Source organism: Pseudopipra pipra, chromosome 8 (assembly GCF_036250125.1).
Source record: "Pseudopipra pipra isolate bDixPip1 chromosome 8, bDixPip1.hap1, whole genome shotgun sequence".
Lineage (NCBI taxonomy): Eukaryota > Metazoa > Chordata > Aves > Passeriformes > Pipridae > Pseudopipra > Pseudopipra pipra.
In genome coordinates this window covers 1,536,397-1,557,372 of record NC_087556.1, presented here as the reverse complement: position 1 = coordinate 1,557,372, position 20,976 = coordinate 1,536,397, and the positions used below count along the sequence as shown (strand labels likewise).

Genomic DNA, 20,976 nt, shown 5'->3' with positions numbered 1-20,976 from the left:
CTGCTGCACACCAATGGAGAGATGCTCCTGGAACGTGCAAGTGAAGACAAATTAAATAAAGTAATTGTGGTTTTGATTTGCTGTTACTTGTGTGAATTCAGTTCATAGAATCATACAATCACAGAATCAACAGGAAAGGACTTCTGAGATCATCAAGTCCAACCCTTGATCCAACCCCGCCGTGGTTCCCAGCCCATGGCACTGATGCCACATCCAGTCTCACCTTCAACACCTCCAGGGATGGAGAATCCACCCCCTCCCTGTGAAGTTCAGGTCCTACCTGACTTCCAGGATTGTCCAGCTTCTCACCAAGCAGTGAAGTCAGCATTTTGAAGGGCCACAAGCCTGGCTATAAAGCTACAAATGCTCCTGTATATCCATGGAAAATAGAGGATTAAGGTGCAAGATCAAAACTGGATAGAAATACTTTCATTTGTTGTGACTTGGATCTCAGCACTAATTAAAACAAAACAAAAAAAAAAAAAAAAGGGGAGAGCAAGTGATCCAGTCTTGAAACACATTCTTCCACCCTTTGGCCTTATATCATGGGCTCCAGAGCTCGGGCTGCACAGCATAGAACCCATGGCTTGGGTTGAAAGGGACCTTAGAGATCATCTCATTCCAACCCCCTGCCACGGGCAGGGACACCTCCCACCAGAATAATCACCTACTCTTCTCAAAATCAGCCTCTTGAACCGGTGAGGTGTTTCAGAGAAGGGTTTGGTGTCAAATCATAAAGAAATAAATCAGTGGAGATGGATTAAGGCTTCCCTGTGAGTCTGAAAGCAGCCCTGGATCACCTCAAAGTGGCAACAACAGGGCCTTCAGGAGCTAATATCCAAGAAAAACAACCCCAACGTAATAATTAAACAAATCAATAAATAATTAATAATATAATTAATTAATTAAATAAAATCCACTATTAAAACACTTCAAGTACCACCCTTCCTGCTGCCCATAATCAGCATTTAGAGATTCCCTCACCCAGTAGTTGCATCCAAATCTCTGTTTCCCATGGATGTGCTTTGTCCCCAGGTCACTTGATTCTTTCAAACCTGAGTTTTCATTTTGTGGCCACACAGCTTGGGTTTGTTTTTAAGCTGAACAGTCCATCTCTCTCTTTTGTACTAAACACAAATAAGCCCTCGGTCCCCTCCTCAGCTTCACAGACATCTCCCACCCCCCCTTAGTCATCTCTTTGCCAGCTCAGAGCAGCCAAACTTTTCCTGGGAATGTGCTCCTACCTCACCCTACATTTTCCACAGTTCTGTGCTTCTGGAGTCACTTGGTGTCACCAGATTGTCCTGCAAGGTTTTCTTGGCTGGTTACTGGGATTTTGGTTGGGTTCGACGTTCTTAGACGGTTTTATTGCAACCTTAACGATTCTATGGTGGTTTTCCCCCCCGATTTACCTCTCCTGGGTGTGTGCCCCCTACAGAATTCATATTAAAAATTAAAACAAAAGGCGAGTAAAGCTGCAAAGCCCAATCCCAGCGCCCGTCCTTGTAGGAGATCATCCTCTCCTTCCACCACAAGCAACAAGCGTTTGTTCCCATGTCTTGCTCCACAGTTATTTCAAAGGAGGGGAAAACCTTTGTTTTCTCCAGCAGCAGCAGCAGCAGCTTCACCTCTTTGCCGCGGCTCCTGGATCACCTTCCTCCACCTCCTTGTGGATTCCTTTAACCACTGCCAGGCTGGCAAAGCGCCACCTTCTCACCCAAAACTCGCGCTCGCTCTTTGCCCACCCCACAAAATCCATCCATCCATCCATCCACCCCCCTGCAGCTGCCTCCCTTCCCTCTCCCAGCCGCTCGGCCCCGGGATTTGGGGGACAATCCCTGCCAGATTCCCGGAGGGGGGGAGGCTCGACGTGCCCTTGTGGCCCAGCTGTGCCCCAGCCAAGCCTTTCATCGGGCCGTGGCCATTTACATGTTGATGGACTTATTACTCCCTTAAATCACCTGCTAATGGGTCCCCTCCCTCCCTGAGAGGTAGATTAGAAGCTCTGCCCAGAAGTGCCCTCCTTAAGTATCTCGGTTATCCTCACCCCCCTCTTAAGGTGTTAATTAGGGACACAAGTCAGGCACTGGGGGAGGGAAAAAGAAAAAAAAAAGCTGCTTGAGAGAGAAAAGGAAAAAAAGGCTAATAAACATCCCTTTGGATTAGCAGGGATGAGGTGTATTTGTTTGAGGGAGTGCAGGAACCCACACCTTTCCTGCTCTGCGAGGGGTGCCGAGGAGCGGGACCACCTGGATGCTCCACTTCCCACCCCGAGTGAGATCAAGGTTTGCTCGGCAGAGCCCCAGCTGAAAGGCTTGGGACAAAGAGCAGCTTGGGCAGGTGGGGGAACTCCCCCCCCCGAGAAACCCAGCCCCAAACAGAGGAGAAAACAAACCCCAAAACCGCCCCAAAGCTTTCGGCGTTGTGTTACGGCCGCAGAGGTTTTCACCTGCTCCCTCTGCTCGGGGCTTTCATCCTTCTGAGCCAAAATGGGCGGGTTTCCGCTCTGTCGGGAGAGGTGAGGATAAAAAAACCCGGGAACTTTTCTTACCTTGATGCCAGTGAGCGGATTGAAGGATGTTTGTAACCCTTTCTTGCACTGCGTGACTGTGGAGAGGGTTTGTTCCTCAGACGAGTGGTTTTAGGGGCGCTGGAGTCTAGTTTTTTAAACGATGTGAAGATCGGTGGAAGCAAGGGGACCGTGAGCATCTACTTCGAAGAGTTATTTAAAAATAAAAGGGGTATTTTTTTGTGCAACAGCTTGGGGTGAAACTGATTTCTGAAAGAACTTAGGGAGAAAATGAGAAGAAAATGGGATTTGCTTCCCTAAAAGTCATTTCACTACAAATGGCAGCGAAAACCTGCTCCGTGTCCCATCCTCCCCACTTCTTCCCTCGGAAGATTAATTCCTTTATGTCCCCAGGTGCAGCAGAGAGGAGCTTTCTGGGGATACATCTCCCTAGAATCTGCATCCCCAGTGCAGAAAAATCACCCCAAGGAAAAGCACTGCAGAGTTGGAGAAGGACTTTGGAGAGAGACAGGACAGGGGGGACTAGCTACAAACTGGCAGCTGGCAGGGTTAGATGGGATATTGGGAAGGAATTGTTCCCTGTAAGGGTGGGGAGGCCCTGGCACAGGTTGCCCAGAGAAGCTGTGGCTGCCCCTGGATCTCTGGAAGTGTCCAAGGCCAGGTTGGACGGGGCTTGGAGCAACCTGGGCTAGTGGAAGGTGTCCCTGTACCTGCAGGAAGCTGGAAAGCTGTGCTGCCAGCAGCCAGCTGTTAGGGGAGACTGCTTTACAGCGCTTCAGGTTTTATTATTATTACTATAAATAACAATATTTAACTTTATGGAGCTTTATTGGCAGCTCTTCAGCCCTATAACCAAGAGCAGGGAGTAAATAAGAGGTACTAAAGCTCCTCGTCCACCCAAACCTGCTTCTTTCAGGGACTATCCTCTTTGCTTGGAATAAGAGGGGGGTTTCCTGTCTTTTTTGAAGAGAGTAATTTCATCAGAGAGGAGAATGGTGGGGGAAGTGCATCCTGAGCTGCCTTTTCCAACAGGTGTCACTGGTTTGTGGATCCTGTGCTGAAGGAACACACTGTGTTTCTCCAGCTCTTCTCTCTCTGGATCAGAGCAGGAGATCCAGATCTGGACACACCAACCAGTCCAAACTTAAAGGCTTCCCACGTTCCATTTTTTCCCCAAATCTCACATGTTCTACTTCCCATAGGGATTTGTTGTTGTTGTTGGGTTGGTTTTGCTTAATTGTGGTTCTGAAAATCCAGAGTGTGGAGATGGATCCAGGAGGGACCCTGGTGATGCTGCCCGTATATTCCTTGGGGAATCCCTGCTTCCCACCCATCTTCTGGCAGCCTTTGCCCTGTGCTGGGGGCACAGAGAGCTTTTGCTCCCTGTGACCACATTTACAGGGCTCAGGGGCTGTTTATCCACGTTTCTGAGCTGCTCTTGGCACTAAATTAGTATTTTGACTTCCCAGGACGGTGAAAACCTAACGTGGGTTGAGGATCTGGGGGCTGAAGGATGCACAGAGCCACGGGCAGGCTGAAAACCTCCCTCCTAAAGAACTGGTCTTGTTAAATCTTAACAGACACGGGATCAGACTGTCATGATTTTTTTTCCTAAGGAGTACTGCTGAAATCCGATTTATTGGTGCTTTACCTAAAGAACAAACCCTGGAAGTTCAAATGGGGCAGAAACAGGGGGAGATCCTGAATGCATATGTGGTAAGAAAACCCCACCAACCCAATGTCTTTGTCAAATCTGGCCATGAAACTAATTATTCTGGAGATATCTGTGTTAGGATCCATCCTGCTGGGCACGGGCCACAGGAGACAGAGGCATCCAGGGCTTCAGAGGCCCCTCAGTGCTGACTTGGGCTCCTCTTGCCTAAGAATGGCTACCAAAAAATGTGGGTTTTTTTTAAATTTTCCAGGCTGGAAAAGTGAAGAATGTCAAGGCATAAGAAGCATTTCTGGTTAATTTGGCAAGAGGATGGAGAACACGGCACTAACAATGACAAGAAATGGTACCCAAGGCCTTTTGGACTGAAATAATCACTTTATTGAGGTGTCTGAAGTGCTGAAGAGTGCTGGGTATCACCACAAGGCCACTGTGGGGCTGAAAGGGGTCTGACACCCAGCTCTGAACCCACCTGAATAATTCCTGATGCTTTTACTCAAAGCCAGGTACCTTCACCACCTCGGTGTCACTGACTGTTACTGGGTGTGATCATTACCATGATAATAAAATAACCATATCATTGTGTGTGCTGTGCTAGAATTTATTTTTTTTAAATAATGTGCTTTAAAAGTACGTGTTTTAGAAGCACTTTAAAACGGGTATTTTTAATTTTTGAAGCCTTGCACAAAGATTAAAGCACGAAACTCGAGCCTCCGATTCAGGAACTCTTTCAGGGGGTGGCTTCAACCCAACTGCTGCTCCAGACACAGCCCTGGGGTGGAGAGGCTTGAATGGTCCTTTCAGGTGATTTAAGGACCGTCAGTGTTTTACATCAGCTGGTTTGGGGCAGCTTTGGCTCTTCCAAGCCGGTCCCAGAGCTGGAAGGAAGCTGGACACGATCCCTTGAACATTTCCTTCTACCTGGGGCTGCATTCTCCCTCCCTTCCATTTTCTGGACTTGGTTTAGCACCAGCTGGTGCTCTCAGGTTCCTGCCAGAGCTGCAGCTGGGTGGGTATCCTGTAACCCCATGTCCTCCAGGTCCCTAAACAGTCAGCACCAAACACCCACGGGCAGGGAGCATTTAAAAGTCGTGGGATGCGAATGGGACACGATGCCCTCGGAGCCACGCAGGGATGTGCTGCTCGGCAGTTGGATTTGGGGTGCAAAGCACTTTTGGGTCGTAGAGGGAAGGCTCCACCATGGGTTTGCATCCCAAACCCCTTCCCCAGGCTGCAGGGAGGCTGAGGGCAGCCTGCCAGGCAGGCATAGGCACCAACCCCACACTCACCTACAACCACTCGGAGTGGGTGGGCAATGTTAGGAGTTAAAGGGGGTGGGGAAAAAATGTGTGTTTGCACCTGTCCCCCCGCTCCAAGCCAGCCCAACAGGGAGAAACCCCACAGTAACACGCTGCAAAGTGAAGGAAAAATAAGCCTTTATTGTGCAGGGAGCAGAGACTGCTCTGACGGAGCAGTGATGGGTCCAGCACAGCCCCTCTGCTGATCCTTCACTCCCTTCTCCAAAATCGGGCAGGAGGGTGTTTTGCTGACACCTGCCCTCCCTGGACCCCTGGCCACAGTGCCCATCCTTGCTCTGGTGGCCAGAGGGGATCACTGGCCTAAATAATGCCTAAAAAGCAGCTGAATCGATAGTGACACCAATCAGCCTTTCCCACGGGGTGCTCTGATGGGCCCCCTCACCCCCCCATCCAAAATGCCCCCAAAACGGGCATTTCCCCCCCTCCCGTGGCACGGGAGGGCTCCACACGCGGGACAGGGAGGCAGAGGCAGCTCAGGCTGGTTTGGAAGAGGAATTTATTGGCTCGCAAACAGACGGTGGCATCCCTTTGAGCCGGGATTAAAAACCCAGTGTGTACAAAGTCCCAGTCCCTCGGAGAGCGCGAGGGGGGGGAAAAACCGACCAGTCCCGGCGTTATGTACAGCGTAAGTGCCAGCTCAGTATTCACAACACAGTAACGTACTGCAAGAAAGTCGCTTTAAAGTAGTTCCCTTGAGAAACAACCTTCCCTCCGGCGGGGCCGGAGTCTGTCCCGGCGGGGCCGGGCCGCGCGCCGGTGTCCGTGTGTCTGTCCGTGTGTCCGTCTCAGTGCCGCTGGCAGGTGTGCAGGCGGGACGCGTCCCCGGGGCCGAGCTCCCGCTGCAGGCGGCACGCCAGGCCCTCGGCACAGTGGCAGCGCTGGAAGATCTCCAGCCCGTGGGAGCCTTTCCGCCGGTGCCGGGTACACACCTGCCCCTCCCGCAGCACCGGCTTGCACATCTTGGACCAGAAGTGGCGGGCGCAGCACAGCCCGGCCGCGCAGTCCGACGAGCGCAGGCACAGGTCGCCCTCCTCGCCTGCGGGGGACAGGGGGGGTCAGCGGGGGGACAGGGACAGGGACGGCGGGGAGGGGTGGGGATCGCTCACGGGGGACGGCGGGGTGGGGTGGGCAGCCCGGGTTCCTCCAAGGAGGGCAGGGGGGCAGGAGGAGCGTCCCAGACTGATCCCGAGGGGACGGCGGGCAAGGGTGGGTATCCTGAACTGATCCCTGAGGCAAAGAGGGCATCCCAGACATGGGGGAGAGAGGTTCACGGTGAGCATCCCAGACTGATCCCAAGGGGACAGCAGGGCAGAGTGGGCATCCCAGACTGATTCCACAGGGGACACTGAGGCAGAGAGGGCAACCTGGACTGAGCCCACAGTGGACAGCAGGGCAGGATGGGCATCTCAGACTGATCCCACGAGGGACAGCAAGGCAGAGTGGGCAACTCAAGTCACCCCTATAGTGGACACTGAGGAAACGACAGTGGGGCAGGGTGGGCATCCTGGAACAATCCCACAGGGGACAGTAGGGCAGGGTGGGCATCCCAGACTGATCCCGTGGGGGGCAAAAAGACAGGATGAGCATCCCAGACTGATCCCACAACGGACAGCAGAGCAGGGTGGGCATCCTGGACTGATCCCACAGGGAACAGAGGTGAAGGGTGGATATCCCGGACTGATCCCACAGGGGACAGCAGGGCAGGGTGGGCACCTCCCAGGAGCCTTGGGGTCCCAGCAGCAAAGCCCCCCTTACCTTTGGCCGTGGGGATCCAGGCGGGAGCGGGTGTCCGTCGGGGCAGAGCCTCAGTGCCGGGCTCCTCCAGCTCGGCGGCTCCGTGGGGAGGCTCCGGCGGGGTGCAGAGACCTGCGGGGGGCAGTGGGGCGGCTGTCAGCCACGGGCGGGACTCCACCCCCCTCCCACTTCCCTCCTGCGGCCACGTCGAGAGTGCCCCCAGCCCGCAGCCCCCGGCGCTCACCGTTGCTGCAGGTCATGCCGGGGCAGCACATGGCATCGCGCAGGCAGCGCTTGCGGCGCCTCCGGCAGGAGAGGCACAGCGGGGCCCCCCCGCCGCGGGCCGCCCCCCCGCAGAACTCCTCGGGGCCGCAGTCCTCGTCCTCGGCGCACGGGAAAGGCTGGGGGGGCACAGAGGAGGCGGAGGGGGGTCAGCGAGGCCGACACTCCCATCCCCGGGGCGTGTCCCCTCCTCCGTCCCCGGTGTGTCCCCGCTTCATCCCCTGGTCTCCTCCAGCCCCGAGGTGTCCCACCGCACTTCGTCCCCGGTATGTCCCCGCTCCATCCCGGTGCGTCCCCTCCATCCATCTCCGATGTGTCCCCTCCCCTGCCTCCACCCCGGTGCGCCTTCCCTCTCCCTGGTGTCCCCTTCACTCTCGAGGTGTCTCCCCGACTCCTTCCCCGGTGTGTGTGTGTGTGTGTGTCCCACCATCCCCTGTGAGTCCCCTCCATCCACCTCCGCTGTGTCCCGCTCTTCTATCCCCGGTATGTCCTTCCCCTCCATCGCCGGTGTCCCCCTCTCCACTCCCGATGCGTCTCCCCCCATCCTCGGTGTCCCCTCCATCCCTGGTGCGTGTCCCGTTTCCTCCGTCCCATGTGGGTACCCCCTCCCTCCATCCCCTGGCCCTGGTGTCCCCTCCATCCTCGGTGTCTCCCCACACCTCAAGTGTTTGTGTGTCCCTCCTCTCCGTCCCAAATGTATCCCTCAACTCCACCCCCGATGCGGTCCCTCTACCCTCGGTGAGTGTCCCACATCCCTCCCGGTGTGTGTCCCACATCCATCGCCGGTGTCCCCTCTCTCCACCCTCTGTGTGTCCCACATCCCTCCCGGTGTGTGTCCCCAATCCATCCCCGGTGTCCTTTCTCTCCACCCTCGCTGCGTGTCCCACATCCATTCCCGGTGTCCCCTCTCTCCACCCTCTCTGCGTGTCCCCCATCCATCCCGGTGTCCCCTCCCTGCATCCCCAGTGTATGTTTCCCATCCATCCCGACGTCCCCTCTCCCCGCGCTCTCCGTGTGTCCCCCCTCCATTCCCGGTGTCCCCCCGCTCCATGCCCGTTCCTACCTGCCGGGTGGCGGCCGGCGGTGCCTTGTTGCTGCCGTCGAAGGGGGGTGCGGGGGCGGCGCTGGCCTCGGCCCCCCCCGGGGGGGGTCCCTTGATGGCGTTGGAGCTGAGGCCGCCCCCTGGAGCCGCCGCCCGCCCCGCCGGGGCCGCGCAGCTCAGCGCCGCCAGCAGCGCCACCAGCCCGCGCATCCTGGTGCCCGCCGTGCCCTCCCGTGCCCGCGGTGGCCCCGAGCAGCGGCTCCCTGCGCTCCTCCGCCGCCTTTATACCCCCGGGGCCGCGTCCTGCCCGCCCCCTCGGGGCGGGGGGCCCGCCGGCTGGGATTTCAAAGGCTTCCCGAGGGGGGGGCTGTGCCCACGAGCCCCCAAAACCGCCCCCACCCCGCCCCGAGGGCTCCGACATTGGTCGGGAGGGGGTTTCGCAACGGCGAGGGCAGGACCCCCCCGCTATTTCCCACCCCCCGCCCCTGTTCCCGGCCAGATGCTCCACACGCCCCGACGCCGCCGCTGTCTCCAGCCGGGCGCGCGCGACGGAGGGACCGGGAATGGGTGAAAGGGGGGGACTCCCCCTCATCAACCCCCCCACGGTGGGTGGGAGCCGCGGTGGGTGCAGAGAGTCCCCCCCCGCTCTCCCCCGATGTCACAGTCGCTCCTTTGGTCTCCTCTAAGTCTACCCCCCCCGCCTCCCCCGCGTCCTTCCTGGCGCCAGCGCAGCCTCGCAGGAAGGGAGAGGGGCTGCTGCGCACCCCCCACCCCGGGGGGGGTGTGGGGACACCGGGGGGACACACGGCAGGACCCTCGCCGTCCTCCCCCATTCCTCTGACCCCAGCTGGGCGGGGAGGGGGAGCTCCGGGCCCTTTGATGCGGGGACATCAAAGGGGTCGCTTCCCTATTCCCTCCCCATTCCTCCCCATTCCCCCTCGACGCCCTCGAGGCGCCGCCGCCCCCCCCCAGCCCCCTCCAAACCCCCCCAGACCCGCGCAACCCCCCCAAAGCCCCCCTAAACCCCAAAACCCCCAAAGCCTCTAAGCCCCCAAGCCCCCCGAAACCCCCCCTTAAATCCCAATCCCCCCCAAACCTCCCCTTGGCCCCCCCATATCCCCAAACCTCCCACCCCCCCCCGTCGGGGCAGCGCGTCCCCAGCGCTCCCCCTGCCGGCCCCGCCGGGGCATCGCTCCACACCTCGCGCCGCTAATTAACCCCCGTTAATTAATTAACCCGGCTTTGCCCGGCGGCGGCCTCGCGCTCCCGCTTATTTATTTCCGAGGGTGGCTCGAATGAAAATACGGGCGAAGAGCCCGAGCGGGGCCCCCGCCCGGCTAAAAGCCGCGGGGGCGAGGAGGGGGGGAATTCCAGCCGCCGCGATTCCCTGCAATGAAGCCCCGCTCTCCCGGTATTCCCTATCAGCTGTTCCAGGTCCAGATGGCTCCAGCCGGGCTAATAATTGCCCGGGAAGGTTTCGGCGAGCACCGCGGGCAGGTGCCGTCGGAAGCGGGGGGGCTGAGTCACGGCACCCCCGACGCAGCCCGGCCATCCCTGCCTTCCCTATTTTTAGCCCGGGAGAAGGAGGGCCACGCCTCGGCCCGAAATCCCGGTGTTCCCCCGGCAGTTTCAGGTGAGGGCCACGTCACCCCGCGGTTTTTATTGCCTGATTAACTGGGACCTGCGATTGCTGCATCCCGCAGAACGGTTTGGGATGTTTCCCAGCTCCTCCTTAGGCAGTTACCACATTTATTTCCCTCCTGGGAGGATGTTTTCTTGCTCCTTTGCCCAGGTTTTGCTCACCTGTGTGTCATGGACTCGACATGACCTTCCACTCTCCCAGGTTGCTCCAACCCGGCCTTGGACACTTCTCTGGGCAACCAGTTTTTTTGACAGCGGTGCTGTTTTGAGTCACATCCTCTCCAGGGATGACACAACTCGTGTTGGGAACACGGTGCCTTCCCTGGACTCAAAACACAAAGGGAATTCTTCATCCCCGAGGATGAGCCATGTTCACAGGATAGTTTGGGTAGGAAGTGAGCTGTGGGGGTCACCTGGCCAGAGCAGGACTCCCACCACCCCAGTTTAATCCCTGAGCAGCAGAACTCTCCCAGACTCAGCCTGGGCTGCGGAAGGAAACCCTTGACACGTTGTTCAAAAGTAATTATTTTTATTTCAACTCTATAAAGTATACAACAGGCACTCGGCAATTACAGCTGCAGGGAAAGTACAGAGCCAAACAAAAGCAGTTAAAGTTTATGAAAAAAAACCCCAAAGTTCTTCAGTCAACATCAAAAGAGTGCAAGCGGCCACCGAGCGGGGGGTGACCGACATCTGTCCGACAAACAAAACCTCTCCCGTGAAAGAAGAAAGCCGGGGGAAATAAGGATACAAACCAAAGGGATGGTGTAAAAACCAGCATAAGCCGGGGTCGGGGTGAGAGGGAGTTTCCCCTTTTGCTGAGAAAGCCCTCAAGGCGCCCAAGTCTCGGTGTCAGGGCTAGGGAGCTGCGGATTGAGGAGCTTCCAGCTTGGCAGCTCCGCGGGGGCACCGAGGGCTCGTCCCGGCGGTGGCTGCGGACGGAGGGGATCGGGGAGGGGAAAGCACTGTTTTGTTGAGTGGTGCAGACGAGCTGCGCCTTTGCCTCGGGGTTTTAGGGCAAAAAAAAAAAAAAAAAAAAAAGGCAGGCTGGGTTCACAGCGAGTGGATTTTTTTTCCAGGTGGGAGATTCCTCGAGGGGGGGGGGCGTGTAAGACGGGACGGCACGAGGGGCGGGATCTGCAGGGCTCGGCGGAACAGGAATACCTGTCTACGGACTGCTAGGATGTCAGAGAGGAATTTGACCCGCACATAAACATTTATACATTTCACAGAAATGACTCTGTATCTCATTAACAGATACACAGCTCTGGTACATTGAACAGAAATAAGAGAACGACTTCATCATTTCTGTAATTCGTCAGTTTTAGATAATAAAGGCTTAGAAACCGGTCGCAGAAAGGACTGTAAAACGCAGCAAGCTAAGAAAGGACGACAGTTTGAGGTGTGTTTGTCTTTGTCATGCAGCATAACACCAAATTTGTCATTTTTTTTTATAAGATGCCATGGATTTAAGGCACTTGCAACAATGCCAGATAGCTAGTCATGTTCTCAAACTATGGGACAGATGAGTTAACAGGACAGTTGACATAAAGTTTAATAATACTGACAAATATGACATTAATTCAAGTCTACCTTGAGCTAAAAACATTACATTACAAATAAGGAAATGAAGGAATAATGCCATGGGGCTGGAAAAAGAACAAAAAGTTCAATGTGTACCACAAAATACCGACACGAAAATACCTATTTACAGAAATAGTCGCTCGTGGTCCTGTTGGTAAAGAAGAGTTTGCTGTGGGAAATGCAGCGCTGGGAGAAGCTACGGATCAGCCATGTGGTCATGACACCAATCAACACCCTGCTCTGAAATATGGGAGCTGATTTCAGCTGGAATATGGGAGCCTAAATACACCCTCCTCCCATAGATTAGGGAAGGAGACAAAGAAATAAGGACACAAAGTGGAAACACAGAGGCAATCCCTTGTTGTGAATATATATATATATATATAAAGCAACTTAAATATATTATTATAAATGAAGGCTTTTATCATATACATAGTGTGGTGTTAATGCTTGGGAGAGGTGATGGGAGTCGAGTGAGGGGTTTGATATCAAAATAAACTCATATTCAGTACAGGTATTGATTCCTGTGCTTGGCACAGGGAAAAAGGGACGGGAAAAAGAAAAAGAGCCCATTTCAAACCCTCCTTCCTGTCGTGTTTTCAGGTTGCCCCCCAAATCCTCGTGGTGCTTTTGCCACCCAGCAACCCCTTGCCTGCCACAGCACGAGTGTCATCGTTTTGGGACAAACTCCTCTCTACGTTCCTACAGAAAGTTCTCCTTGTTGAGTGAAACTCCAGGGGGGTGTGAGTGAAGAATTTGGCTGCTAGGCCTGTTCTCTCAGATGCCTGGTGGATATTTTAGCCCTAGTGCTCAGCCTTGGCTCTCAGGGTCGTCCGTCCCTCGGATAAAGGTGGAAAAGCCAGGAGCTACTGCCTTTTCCCGACAGTTTGGAAGGCAGACAAAGTTCCAATGATTAAAGAACAGCAGAAATAACCTGAAGTGACTGTGCCAGCTCTGCTGCCTCACCCTCTGGAAAACAGGGAAGGAAATCCTGTGCCACAGACTGGTTCCAAAGGTGAGCCAGCTCATGTCTGCTGGCAAACAGCAGGACACAGTCCACGCTGTCAAACAGTACACTCTGTCAAGTTGCTTTCATCAGAAACATGGGAAAGAGCTGGGATTTAGCATCAGGGAAATAATATTTTACTGTTAAAACAGACATTTTCCACGGAGTATGTGGGCAAAAGTCCTTCTCAGCAAGAGCTGCTCTCCCCACTCTCAGCTCCGGGCAGCGCTGAGATGAAACGGGGCAGCACCTGCTCACCCATGGCAGGGCTTGGAATGACAGGGTCTTTAGGGTCCCTTCCAATCCAAAACTATTCCATTATTCTGTGATGCTATGATTTTTTGAGGTCCTAGAGAGACCGAAACCTGATGGATTTTGTTGGATAACGGGATACTTGAAGTCAACAAACGGGCATCCAGGACAGAGTTATGGCCTATAAATCAGAGGAGACTGTATTCAAGCAAAGGAAAAGCAGTGGAAGTCAGGGAAAAGCATATCCTGATCCTGTTTTCCCCAGGCTGTTTTTCCACATGATGACTGTGGCCATTACAGTGCCCTAAACACGATCATCGGGGAACTCGCGCCGGCGACACGGAGACCTTGCACAAATACATCCAATATCGCTTTTCCATTTAATTCCATGGACTTCCCTTAGCCCAGAGAGGCATCAGGATTCCATTTTTACAGGCAATATTACACCAGAGCCAGCAAACTGGCCCAGTACTTGGCTTTTAATGAGCTCTGCACTAAACACGGAGGAGATGGAGACGTGGAGACGTGGGATCATCCAAGAGCGACGGAGAACGAAGCCTCTTGCTACATATCTCTCAAAAGGTGGTTGAGTGACCAGGTGAGGGATGGACATAGCACCTAAAAAGGACATTACAGGTCTTATGTTTTCCCTTTGGGTTCTGAAGAGGTCAAAGTCAAGCTTAATTTTATGCCTAAATCGACAAGACCAGTGGGTGCTGTCGCCTTGTTACAGGACCGTGATCCAAGCACTGTTTTAAATGTCAAATGGATTAGTTTCCTGATTTTTGTTTTCATGCAGGGATGTATTTGTACCAAGGGAAAGGAAAAACAAACCCCAAAGGTGGTGTTGCAGCGTGAGAGAAATGACCCATATCTGCCTTCACAGGATCTCGAGCAGTTGTGCTTTTGTTCTACCAGGCTCCACAAAAAAAACTCTCCAAACCAAAGAGGAAAGGTAACATTCAGTCTTGTCGTGGTTCTGCTCAGAAAGGAAAAGGACACATTTCACCACTGCTTTGACATGAACTCTTTGGCCGGGCCTGCCGTGGCCTCCTCTGCTCCGACACCGGGAGGGAGCCCTGCGGAGCTGGGAGGGTGGGAATAGCCCAAATCCTGCACTGTATTTGGCTACAGCACTGAATAAATTACTACTGATCCTACTGATAAAGCCAGTACCTCGCAGCTACAATTGGGTGTGTCTTACACAACGTATCTCCTGACCTTGATAATTAAGAGCGTAGCAAGACCTCGGCGGTGACAGAAAACATGTTTCTCTACCGGTGAAAGGCTCTGTGTCAGGACCACCATGTCAACCCCCAGGTTGTGTTCGAACAGAAAACATGAAGAGCACTATTGTCATCTAAGCAGTAAGTCCTAATGCCACTGGAGTTCCTGTAGCAGCATCAATCAAGGCATCATGGTGACCCCGAGCACGAATCCTCCCCAGTTCCGTTCTCTCGGTTTCGCTGGCAGCCACGTCCCAGGAAAGCTGTCCTCAGCAAGGCAGAAGCAGGTAAGAGAAAGACATTAAAAATCTATGTCCCATCCTGAGTTGTCGTCAGGGGGTGGCTCGTCACTGTCCTCCGGGAAGCTGTCGAAGTTGCTCGTGTCCGTTGGAGATGCGACCTGCGGGAAGGGCGACAAGGGGTGGACATCAGGGGGATGGACATCAGGGGGATGGTCATCAAGGGGATGGTCATCAAGGGCATGGACATCAAGGGGGTGGACATCAAGGGGGTGGACATCAGGGGGATGGCCATCAAGGGGATGGCCATCAAAGGGGATGGTCATCAAGGGGGTGGACATCAAGGGGGTGGACATCAGGGGGATGGCCATCAAAGGGGATGGTCATCAAGGGGATGGACATCAAGGGGGTGGACATCGGGGGATGGTCATCAAGGGGGTGGTCATCAAGGGGATGGCCATCAAAGGGGATGGTCATCAAGGGGATGGCCATCAAGGGGATGACTATCAAGGGGATGGTCATCAAGGGGGTGGTCATCAAGGGGGTGGCCATCAAAGGGGACCTCTGCAGGCAGGCCCCCCTCGTCTCACAGCCGTGATCGTTCAGGAGCATCCACTGCTGCCTGTGGCAAGCCAGGGAAGGGCTGCATTCCACACCCAGGAGGATTCCCACTGCCTCCCCACCCTCCCGATCCACGCCCGCTGGGGTTCAAGAGCAGCTGTCCCACCCCTTGGCACAAGGTCATCAGGAAAGACTTGGAAAAGCCCCCCCAGAGCCCAGGATTTCCCAGTTACGTCTCCAGGATCCCGCCTTTACATTTCCTGACAAGTGTTGCTCAGCCTAAGCATCCTACTAGAGAAAACCATCTTTCCCAGGATAAGGCCAACCATGTTTTTCTTTTGGAAATAAGGCCAACCACATTTCTTTCTTGGAAATAATGTCATTTATCTACCATAGCTAGATATTTTCCTTTTTTTCTTTTTTTCTTTTTTTTTTTGCTTTACAATAGTGAGGGAACCTTTCTTACAATGAGACCTTGACACAGTGAATTCAATTTAAAAAAATAAAGAACGCAAGAACAGAGCAGCAACTCTCCAGCACAAAATGAGGAGTGTCTTACTAGAAATGGGGTACTTTAAGCCTTAACCCAAGCAGGCAGAGCAGGCTGGAGGGGACTGCACAGCCACAGGAGAGCTGGGAAGGAAATCCTGCAATTTTTAGCCATTTCACTTGTGTGGAAAAGCCAAAGCCAGAGGCCAACTGACAGTCACAGAGTCATGGAATGGTTTAGGATGGAAGGGACCTCAAAGACCATCCAGTCCCACCCCTGCCATGGGCAGGGACACCTCCCACCGTCCCAGGTTGCTCCAAGCCCCATCCAACCTGGCCTTGGACACTTCCAGGGATCCAGGGGCAGCCACAGCTTCTCTGGGCAATTTGTGCCAGGACCTCCCCACCCTCACAGGGTGTCCTGTCACTCCAGACCCTTGGAAACAGTCTCTCTCCATCTTTCCTGCAGGCCCCTTCAGGCCCTGGAAGGCCACAATTCGGTCACCCAAAGCTTCTCCTCTCCAGGCTGTGCTATTGAGGCTCAGCAGTGTCCTGGCAGCAGGTTGTAAATTGGGATCTTTCCAAAAATCCCACGGAATAAGAGCTCAGGAGCAGCTTTGGATTGCCTCACTGATAGTGCCATGTAACTAATGAGAGTTAAAGAGCTGGGAAAAGCCTTTTTCTTCAAAAAAAATTAGCTAATCTGCATGTTCAGTCCTGCTGGCTCCTTCCCAGCCACCTAGGAGAGGTGGATTGAAGAAGGGAAAATGGATGTGTCCCTATAAAACTGGGTATTTTGGGTCCCTTTTCAGATGTGGCTCTTCCTGGGAGTTGGGACTTTGCCAAAAAACTTGTGGAAAACAAGGTGGAGAGGGACTGATGGCTCTGGGGTTGACAAGAGGTTGTCACCAGTCCCACGAACCTTCAGTCTATATGGGGTAAAAGCAGTGTTGGAAATGCCATTACTAAGAGAAAAATCCACTAAAACCAGCTATAAAAACATGCTGGGGCATGCAAGATAAAGGCTGCACAGATAAAGCAGGGATTGCAACTGGATGTAAAGGAGCAAACTTGACTTCATGGTCTGACAAGAAATGTGGTGAACAGTGTGTGCTGCTTAATTAATAGGCAATAAAAAGAAGCCAAGGCCAGGCTGGACGGAGCTTGGAGCAACCTGGGCTGGAATAAGATGGGATTTGAGGTCCCTTTCAACCCAAACCATTCCAGGACTTTAGAATGAGCTTAACAAGAAAGAAACCAAACCAACCAAACCAAGCTTTGACTTATAAAACACAGATGTGTTGTTTGGTCCCTCTGCTGCAGGGACACGTAAGTCCTGCTTTCTCCCACCAGTAACTCCCACGGCCCACGGGGCAAAACAGGGGGATGGGAAACCCCCTTGATCTTTGCTGGCTGCTAAGAAAACGTTGGGATGGCAGATTTAGCCCTGGAGCTGTGGCTGTGCTGCTGCAGGGGTTGCAGCAGGGAGCAGGGGGTGCAATTAAAGCCGGTTGCTAATGTCATTCCGGGTGATCCCGCGGGAGAGGCGCGCACAGAAAGGGATTAAGCCGAAACAAGGAGGGGAGGCTGCAGGACAGAAGGGGCCAAGGTAATTTCTATCAGCTAATCCTGTTTGGTTTCCCTTTGCAGCTGGCTTTGTGGGGAGAGAGCTCACAAAGACATCAAAGGAAGAGCTTTGCTCCAAAGCAAAATGAGCGGAGCTGTCCCTGCCCGGCTGCTCCCGGTTAAACATAAACTAGGCCGGAACGGGGCTTTTCAAGGAGCACGGGGATGCAGGGAAAAAAGGGTGAGGAGCACAAAAGACAAGACAGAAGGAAGGGTTAAGGCAAAAGAAAAGAGAGATGGCACACAAATCCCACTTGTCTTTCCAAAAGAAGTAAGAATAGAGGAGAAGGGAAGAGGACACGTCTGAGGGAAGGGGGGAAAGTGGCAGCTCTGCACCAGAATGGGAAAAGGAGATGGAGAAACAAGTGGAGCAGGTGAGAAGGAGAAAAATGTGTAGGAGTGAGTGATGCTGCCCTGACCTCCTGCTGCCAAGGGCACTTTGTCATGGCCATACCCTGCCCAAACTGCCTTCTCCTGGAAGAGCCTGCCCAGAGACCAAGCTGATCTGGGAATGTGTCCAACGGGACTCCTTCAAGCATCTTCAGAAGAAATGAAGCACATGCTGTTCCCACTGAACCACTGCCTGAAGCTCACAACATTCCTGAGGGAACTCAGTGGTGATGAAGGAGAAAACAACGAACTTACACTTGGTATTATGGGAGGAGTCAGTGTCCCTTTCCGTAACCCTTCCCAGTTAAAGCCTTCGAACCATCTGAAGGGAGGGAAAAAAATCCAGCAGTTACACATTTGTAGCACAGAAAGAAATGTCAGTTGTTTAAACAGCGGGTTTCATCTCCCACACGTCACCCTCAGATCCTTTGGAATTTTTCCTGTCATCTCTGTATCTGTTTTTTTGGGACTGGAAAGGAAACGTGGGCAGTGGTGATCCCAAACCCCCAACACTCAGAAGAGAGCCCTTCCTCACTGCAAGTGTCCTGGAAGCTGCTCCTTCCCTGCAGTATGAGACCCAAAAATGTCCTTTTTTCATTTGAAATTAGCTCCCAGCTTAAACATCCACTTCATCCATTCCTGTGGCTTTGGGGCTGGAGGAGAGAAGGTCCAGCATGGATGGATGAGAGAACTGTTCCTGGAATGGGTGATTATCCCATTCCAGCAGAGTGAAAACTCCCAAGACATCACTTAATGACTCCCATGGGACCAAAAGGGATGAAGAATTTACATCATGGATAGAAAGGGGTTTTTAGCAGGACATTGAAGTGCCTGTTGCTGTGGGTTGGATCTGCTGGCTGGTGGAGAAGACACTCACTTGTGCTTTTGGATATCTTTCACGCCGTTTTTCAAGTTCCCTAATCTTTCTGATGGATTGTCCCTACAAAAGGAATAACAAAGCAGTTATTTCCTTAGTCCTGAACAACTGATTTCTTTGCAAACAACATCAAGGCGATTATATTTCATCCACTTACCTGCATAGTTTTTTAATTAAATTAGCAGCATTTTTGGCAATCTTCTTTGGAAATTCAATCATGTCTATTCCCCTTAATATGATGTTATAGGTCTTCATGGGGTCTGGGCCTGAGAAGGGGGGACTTTAGAGGGGAGAGGGAAATAAAGATTAAAAGCTTGTCTTTAAAATAGCACTGAAGACTGATAAAATATATATACAGATGAGAAAAGGTAGGTGACAACTAGCAATGCCTTGCTTTCTATGGTGTTAACCATTCCTCAGCCAAGGAGCTCTGGATTTCAGGGATGGAAGTACCAAGAGGAAAAGTTTTCCAGAGCAACACGTGTTAAACCTCTTCTTTCCACGGCAGCCCAAGGAAGGGGGCTCTGACCAACACTCGCTGGCTAATTCTCTGTTTGATGCTGTGACATGATTTAGGTGGGGATTAACTGGGCTCCCACCCAGCAGGGACTTGGCTTCAGCCCTGAAGGACAAGCAGGGTGAGGTGATGGATCCTCTCCCAGCTCCCCTATCCTGGAAGTGAGCGACAGGGACGAGCTGAGAACTTCCAGGGAGCCCATGCTGCCCACAGCAGCTGTGACAGCCAACACTAATAGCAAAACTAAACAAGGCAAGGGCTGGATACAGGGACCCACATCCCCACAGTGCCCAGTCCACCTCCTCCTCTTCCTCAGCTGAGAGCAAACCCTTTCTCTTTCCCCAGCAGGGCCCAAAATGACTGATTTGAAGTGGACAAGCAGCTGGGGAGGTCCAGCCCAGCACATGCCAGCCCTGAACCTAATCAGGGTGACACCAGCACAAACAGTGGGATGTGTTCCCAGCCCCAATGCCCATACCTGCCAGTCAGGAGCTCATACATTAGGATTCCCAGTGACCAGTAGTCTGCTGAAATGTCGTGACCTTTGTTCAGGATGATCTCGGGGGCCACGTACTCCGGGGTGCCACAAAAAGTCCATGTTTTCTTTCCAAATCCTATTTTCTTTGCAAAGCCAAAATCGACCTGGGGAAAGGGGCAGAGGGACGTCAGGGCAGGGCATGAGAGGGAATGTCAGCCCTGTGCTCTGCTCCTCTTGAAGTGAAGCAAGGCAGAAAGCAGGTTTCCTCGGGGGAATTCTCTCCCAGTTAAAGCACTGTGGGTTGTTCCAGGAGCAGGCAACCACAGGGACCTTTTTGCTGATTTGTCCTTGTAATGGGAAAGGAAAGTTCTCACAAGAGAAGAACAAACACCAGCACTGAGGGTTTCTTGGGAGTTGTAACTTCCTGTCACTCACAGCTCAGGTTGATTTATTTTGCTTTTGGTTCTCTTTTAAATTCCCACCCGTAGCCTGAGCAAGGAATAATTTTAAACTGCCAGAGGGCAGGGTTAGATGGGATATTGCGAAGAAATTCTTCCCTGTGAGGGTGGGGAGGCCCTGGCACAGGTTGCCCAGAGAAGCTGTGGCTGCCCCTGGATCCCTGGAAGTGTCCAAGGCCAGGTTGGACGGGGCTTGGAGCAACCTGGGCTAGTGGGAGGTGTCCCTGCCCATGGCAGGGGTGGGACTGGATGGTCTTTGAGGTCCCTTCCAACCCAAACCATTCCATGATTCCATGATTTAGGCTCAACACTGGCCTTTTTGGCATCTACTGCCAAGTTCTCTTTTGGATGCAGTCCAAGTGTCCTCCCAGTTTGCTGGAGGCTGTTGGGATGTGCTGGTGGGCTCACAAACCTCAGAATGCCACTGGCAAGCATGGAAAATCAGATTACACTGGGAAGGGAAGCCCTCTGGGGCCTGGGCAGAGCTCAGGGTAACTGTCCCACTGCATTCCCAGCTGTCCCCCCGCCCTCAGTGCCCTGCTGGCCCACAGCCAGGGCCTGTAGCCCACTCTGCTGGCCCTGGGGGGCTCTGAGATGCTCCTACACCTTGTGCTGCTCAGGAGTTCACGTGGTCATGGCCCCACAAGGGATGTGGGACACTCGTGCCATCCTGGATGTGGCTCAGGGAGATCAAAATGTCTCAGGAGCTGGGGGCTGGTGATGGGACCAGTAGAGATCCATGTCCAGATCCTCCTGGGGTGGGGAGAAGGACAGTCTTGCATCTAATCCCCCTCAGTTATCCTCTGTCATCCAACACCTCCCTGTCCCCTGTCCCACACACCCTTGACCACAACTATTTTCAAGCCCTTTCAGTCCCTCAGTAGCTCCTAAACAGCCGGGTGGGTTTCTCCTCGTGCTCTTTCCTAAACATTTCAGGAGAACAGATCTGAACTTCCAGCCGGAATCAGCACCTCCCAGCCCAACCCTGAGCCCTGCTGGAGGCTGGGAAAACACCCTTGTCCTGATCCCATCTCAGCACCTACTGGTGGCCAC

The 20,976-nt window shown here is 53.5% G+C and overlaps 2 protein-coding genes across 7 annotated transcripts in view; both read right to left on the bottom strand.

Moving 5' to 3' along the window:
• Positions 1–5,719: 5,719 nt before the first annotated feature.
• Positions 5,720–8,840, bottom strand: DKK1 (dickkopf WNT signaling pathway inhibitor 1). The gene is made up of 4 exons (XM_064663842.1): positions 8,601–8,840; positions 7,500–7,656; positions 7,277–7,387; positions 5,720–6,557 (listed from the first exon to the last, which is right to left on the bottom strand). Exons 1-4 carry the CDS (start codon positions 8,787–8,789, stop codon positions 6,307–6,309), a joined length of 708 nt encoding a protein of 235 aa, XP_064519912.1. The 5' UTR covers positions 8,790–8,840; the 3' UTR covers positions 5,720–6,306.
• A 1,889-nt stretch (positions 8,841–10,729) lies between these two features.
• Positions 10,730–20,976, bottom strand: part of PRKG1 (protein kinase cGMP-dependent 1) — a 387,732-nt gene continuing 377,485 nt past the window's right edge. For all 6 annotated transcript variants that reach the window (XM_064662173.1, XM_064662171.1, XM_064662174.1 and 3 more), the window contains 5 exons: positions 19,466–19,629; positions 18,628–18,750; positions 18,471–18,533; positions 17,849–17,915; positions 10,730–14,688 (listed from right to left, as the gene is read on the bottom strand). In XM_064662173.1, coding sequence (XP_064518243.1) covers positions 14,590–14,688; positions 17,849–17,915; positions 18,471–18,533; positions 18,628–18,750; positions 19,466–19,629 — 516 coding nt within the window. In that variant the 3' untranslated portion in view covers positions 10,730–14,589. The remainder of the gene's footprint in view (positions 14,689–17,848; positions 17,916–18,470; positions 18,534–18,627; positions 18,751–19,465; positions 19,630–20,976) is intronic.

Bases quoted from the DNA above. Each gene is read 5' to 3' on its own strand.
- DKK1 (XM_064663842.1), bottom strand. From the start codon at position 8,789: ATGCGCGGGCTGGTGGCGCTGCTGGCGGCGCTGAGCTGCGCGGCCCCG. The intron at 7,657-8,600 runs GTAGGAACGGGC...GTGCCCCCCCAG, and splicing joins CGCCGGCCGCCACCCGGCAG to CCTTTCCCGTGCGCCGAGGA. The intron at 6,558-7,276 runs GTAAGGGGGGCT...TGTCCCCCGCAG, and splicing joins CTGGATCCCCACGGCCAAAG to GCGAGGAGGGCGACCTGTGC.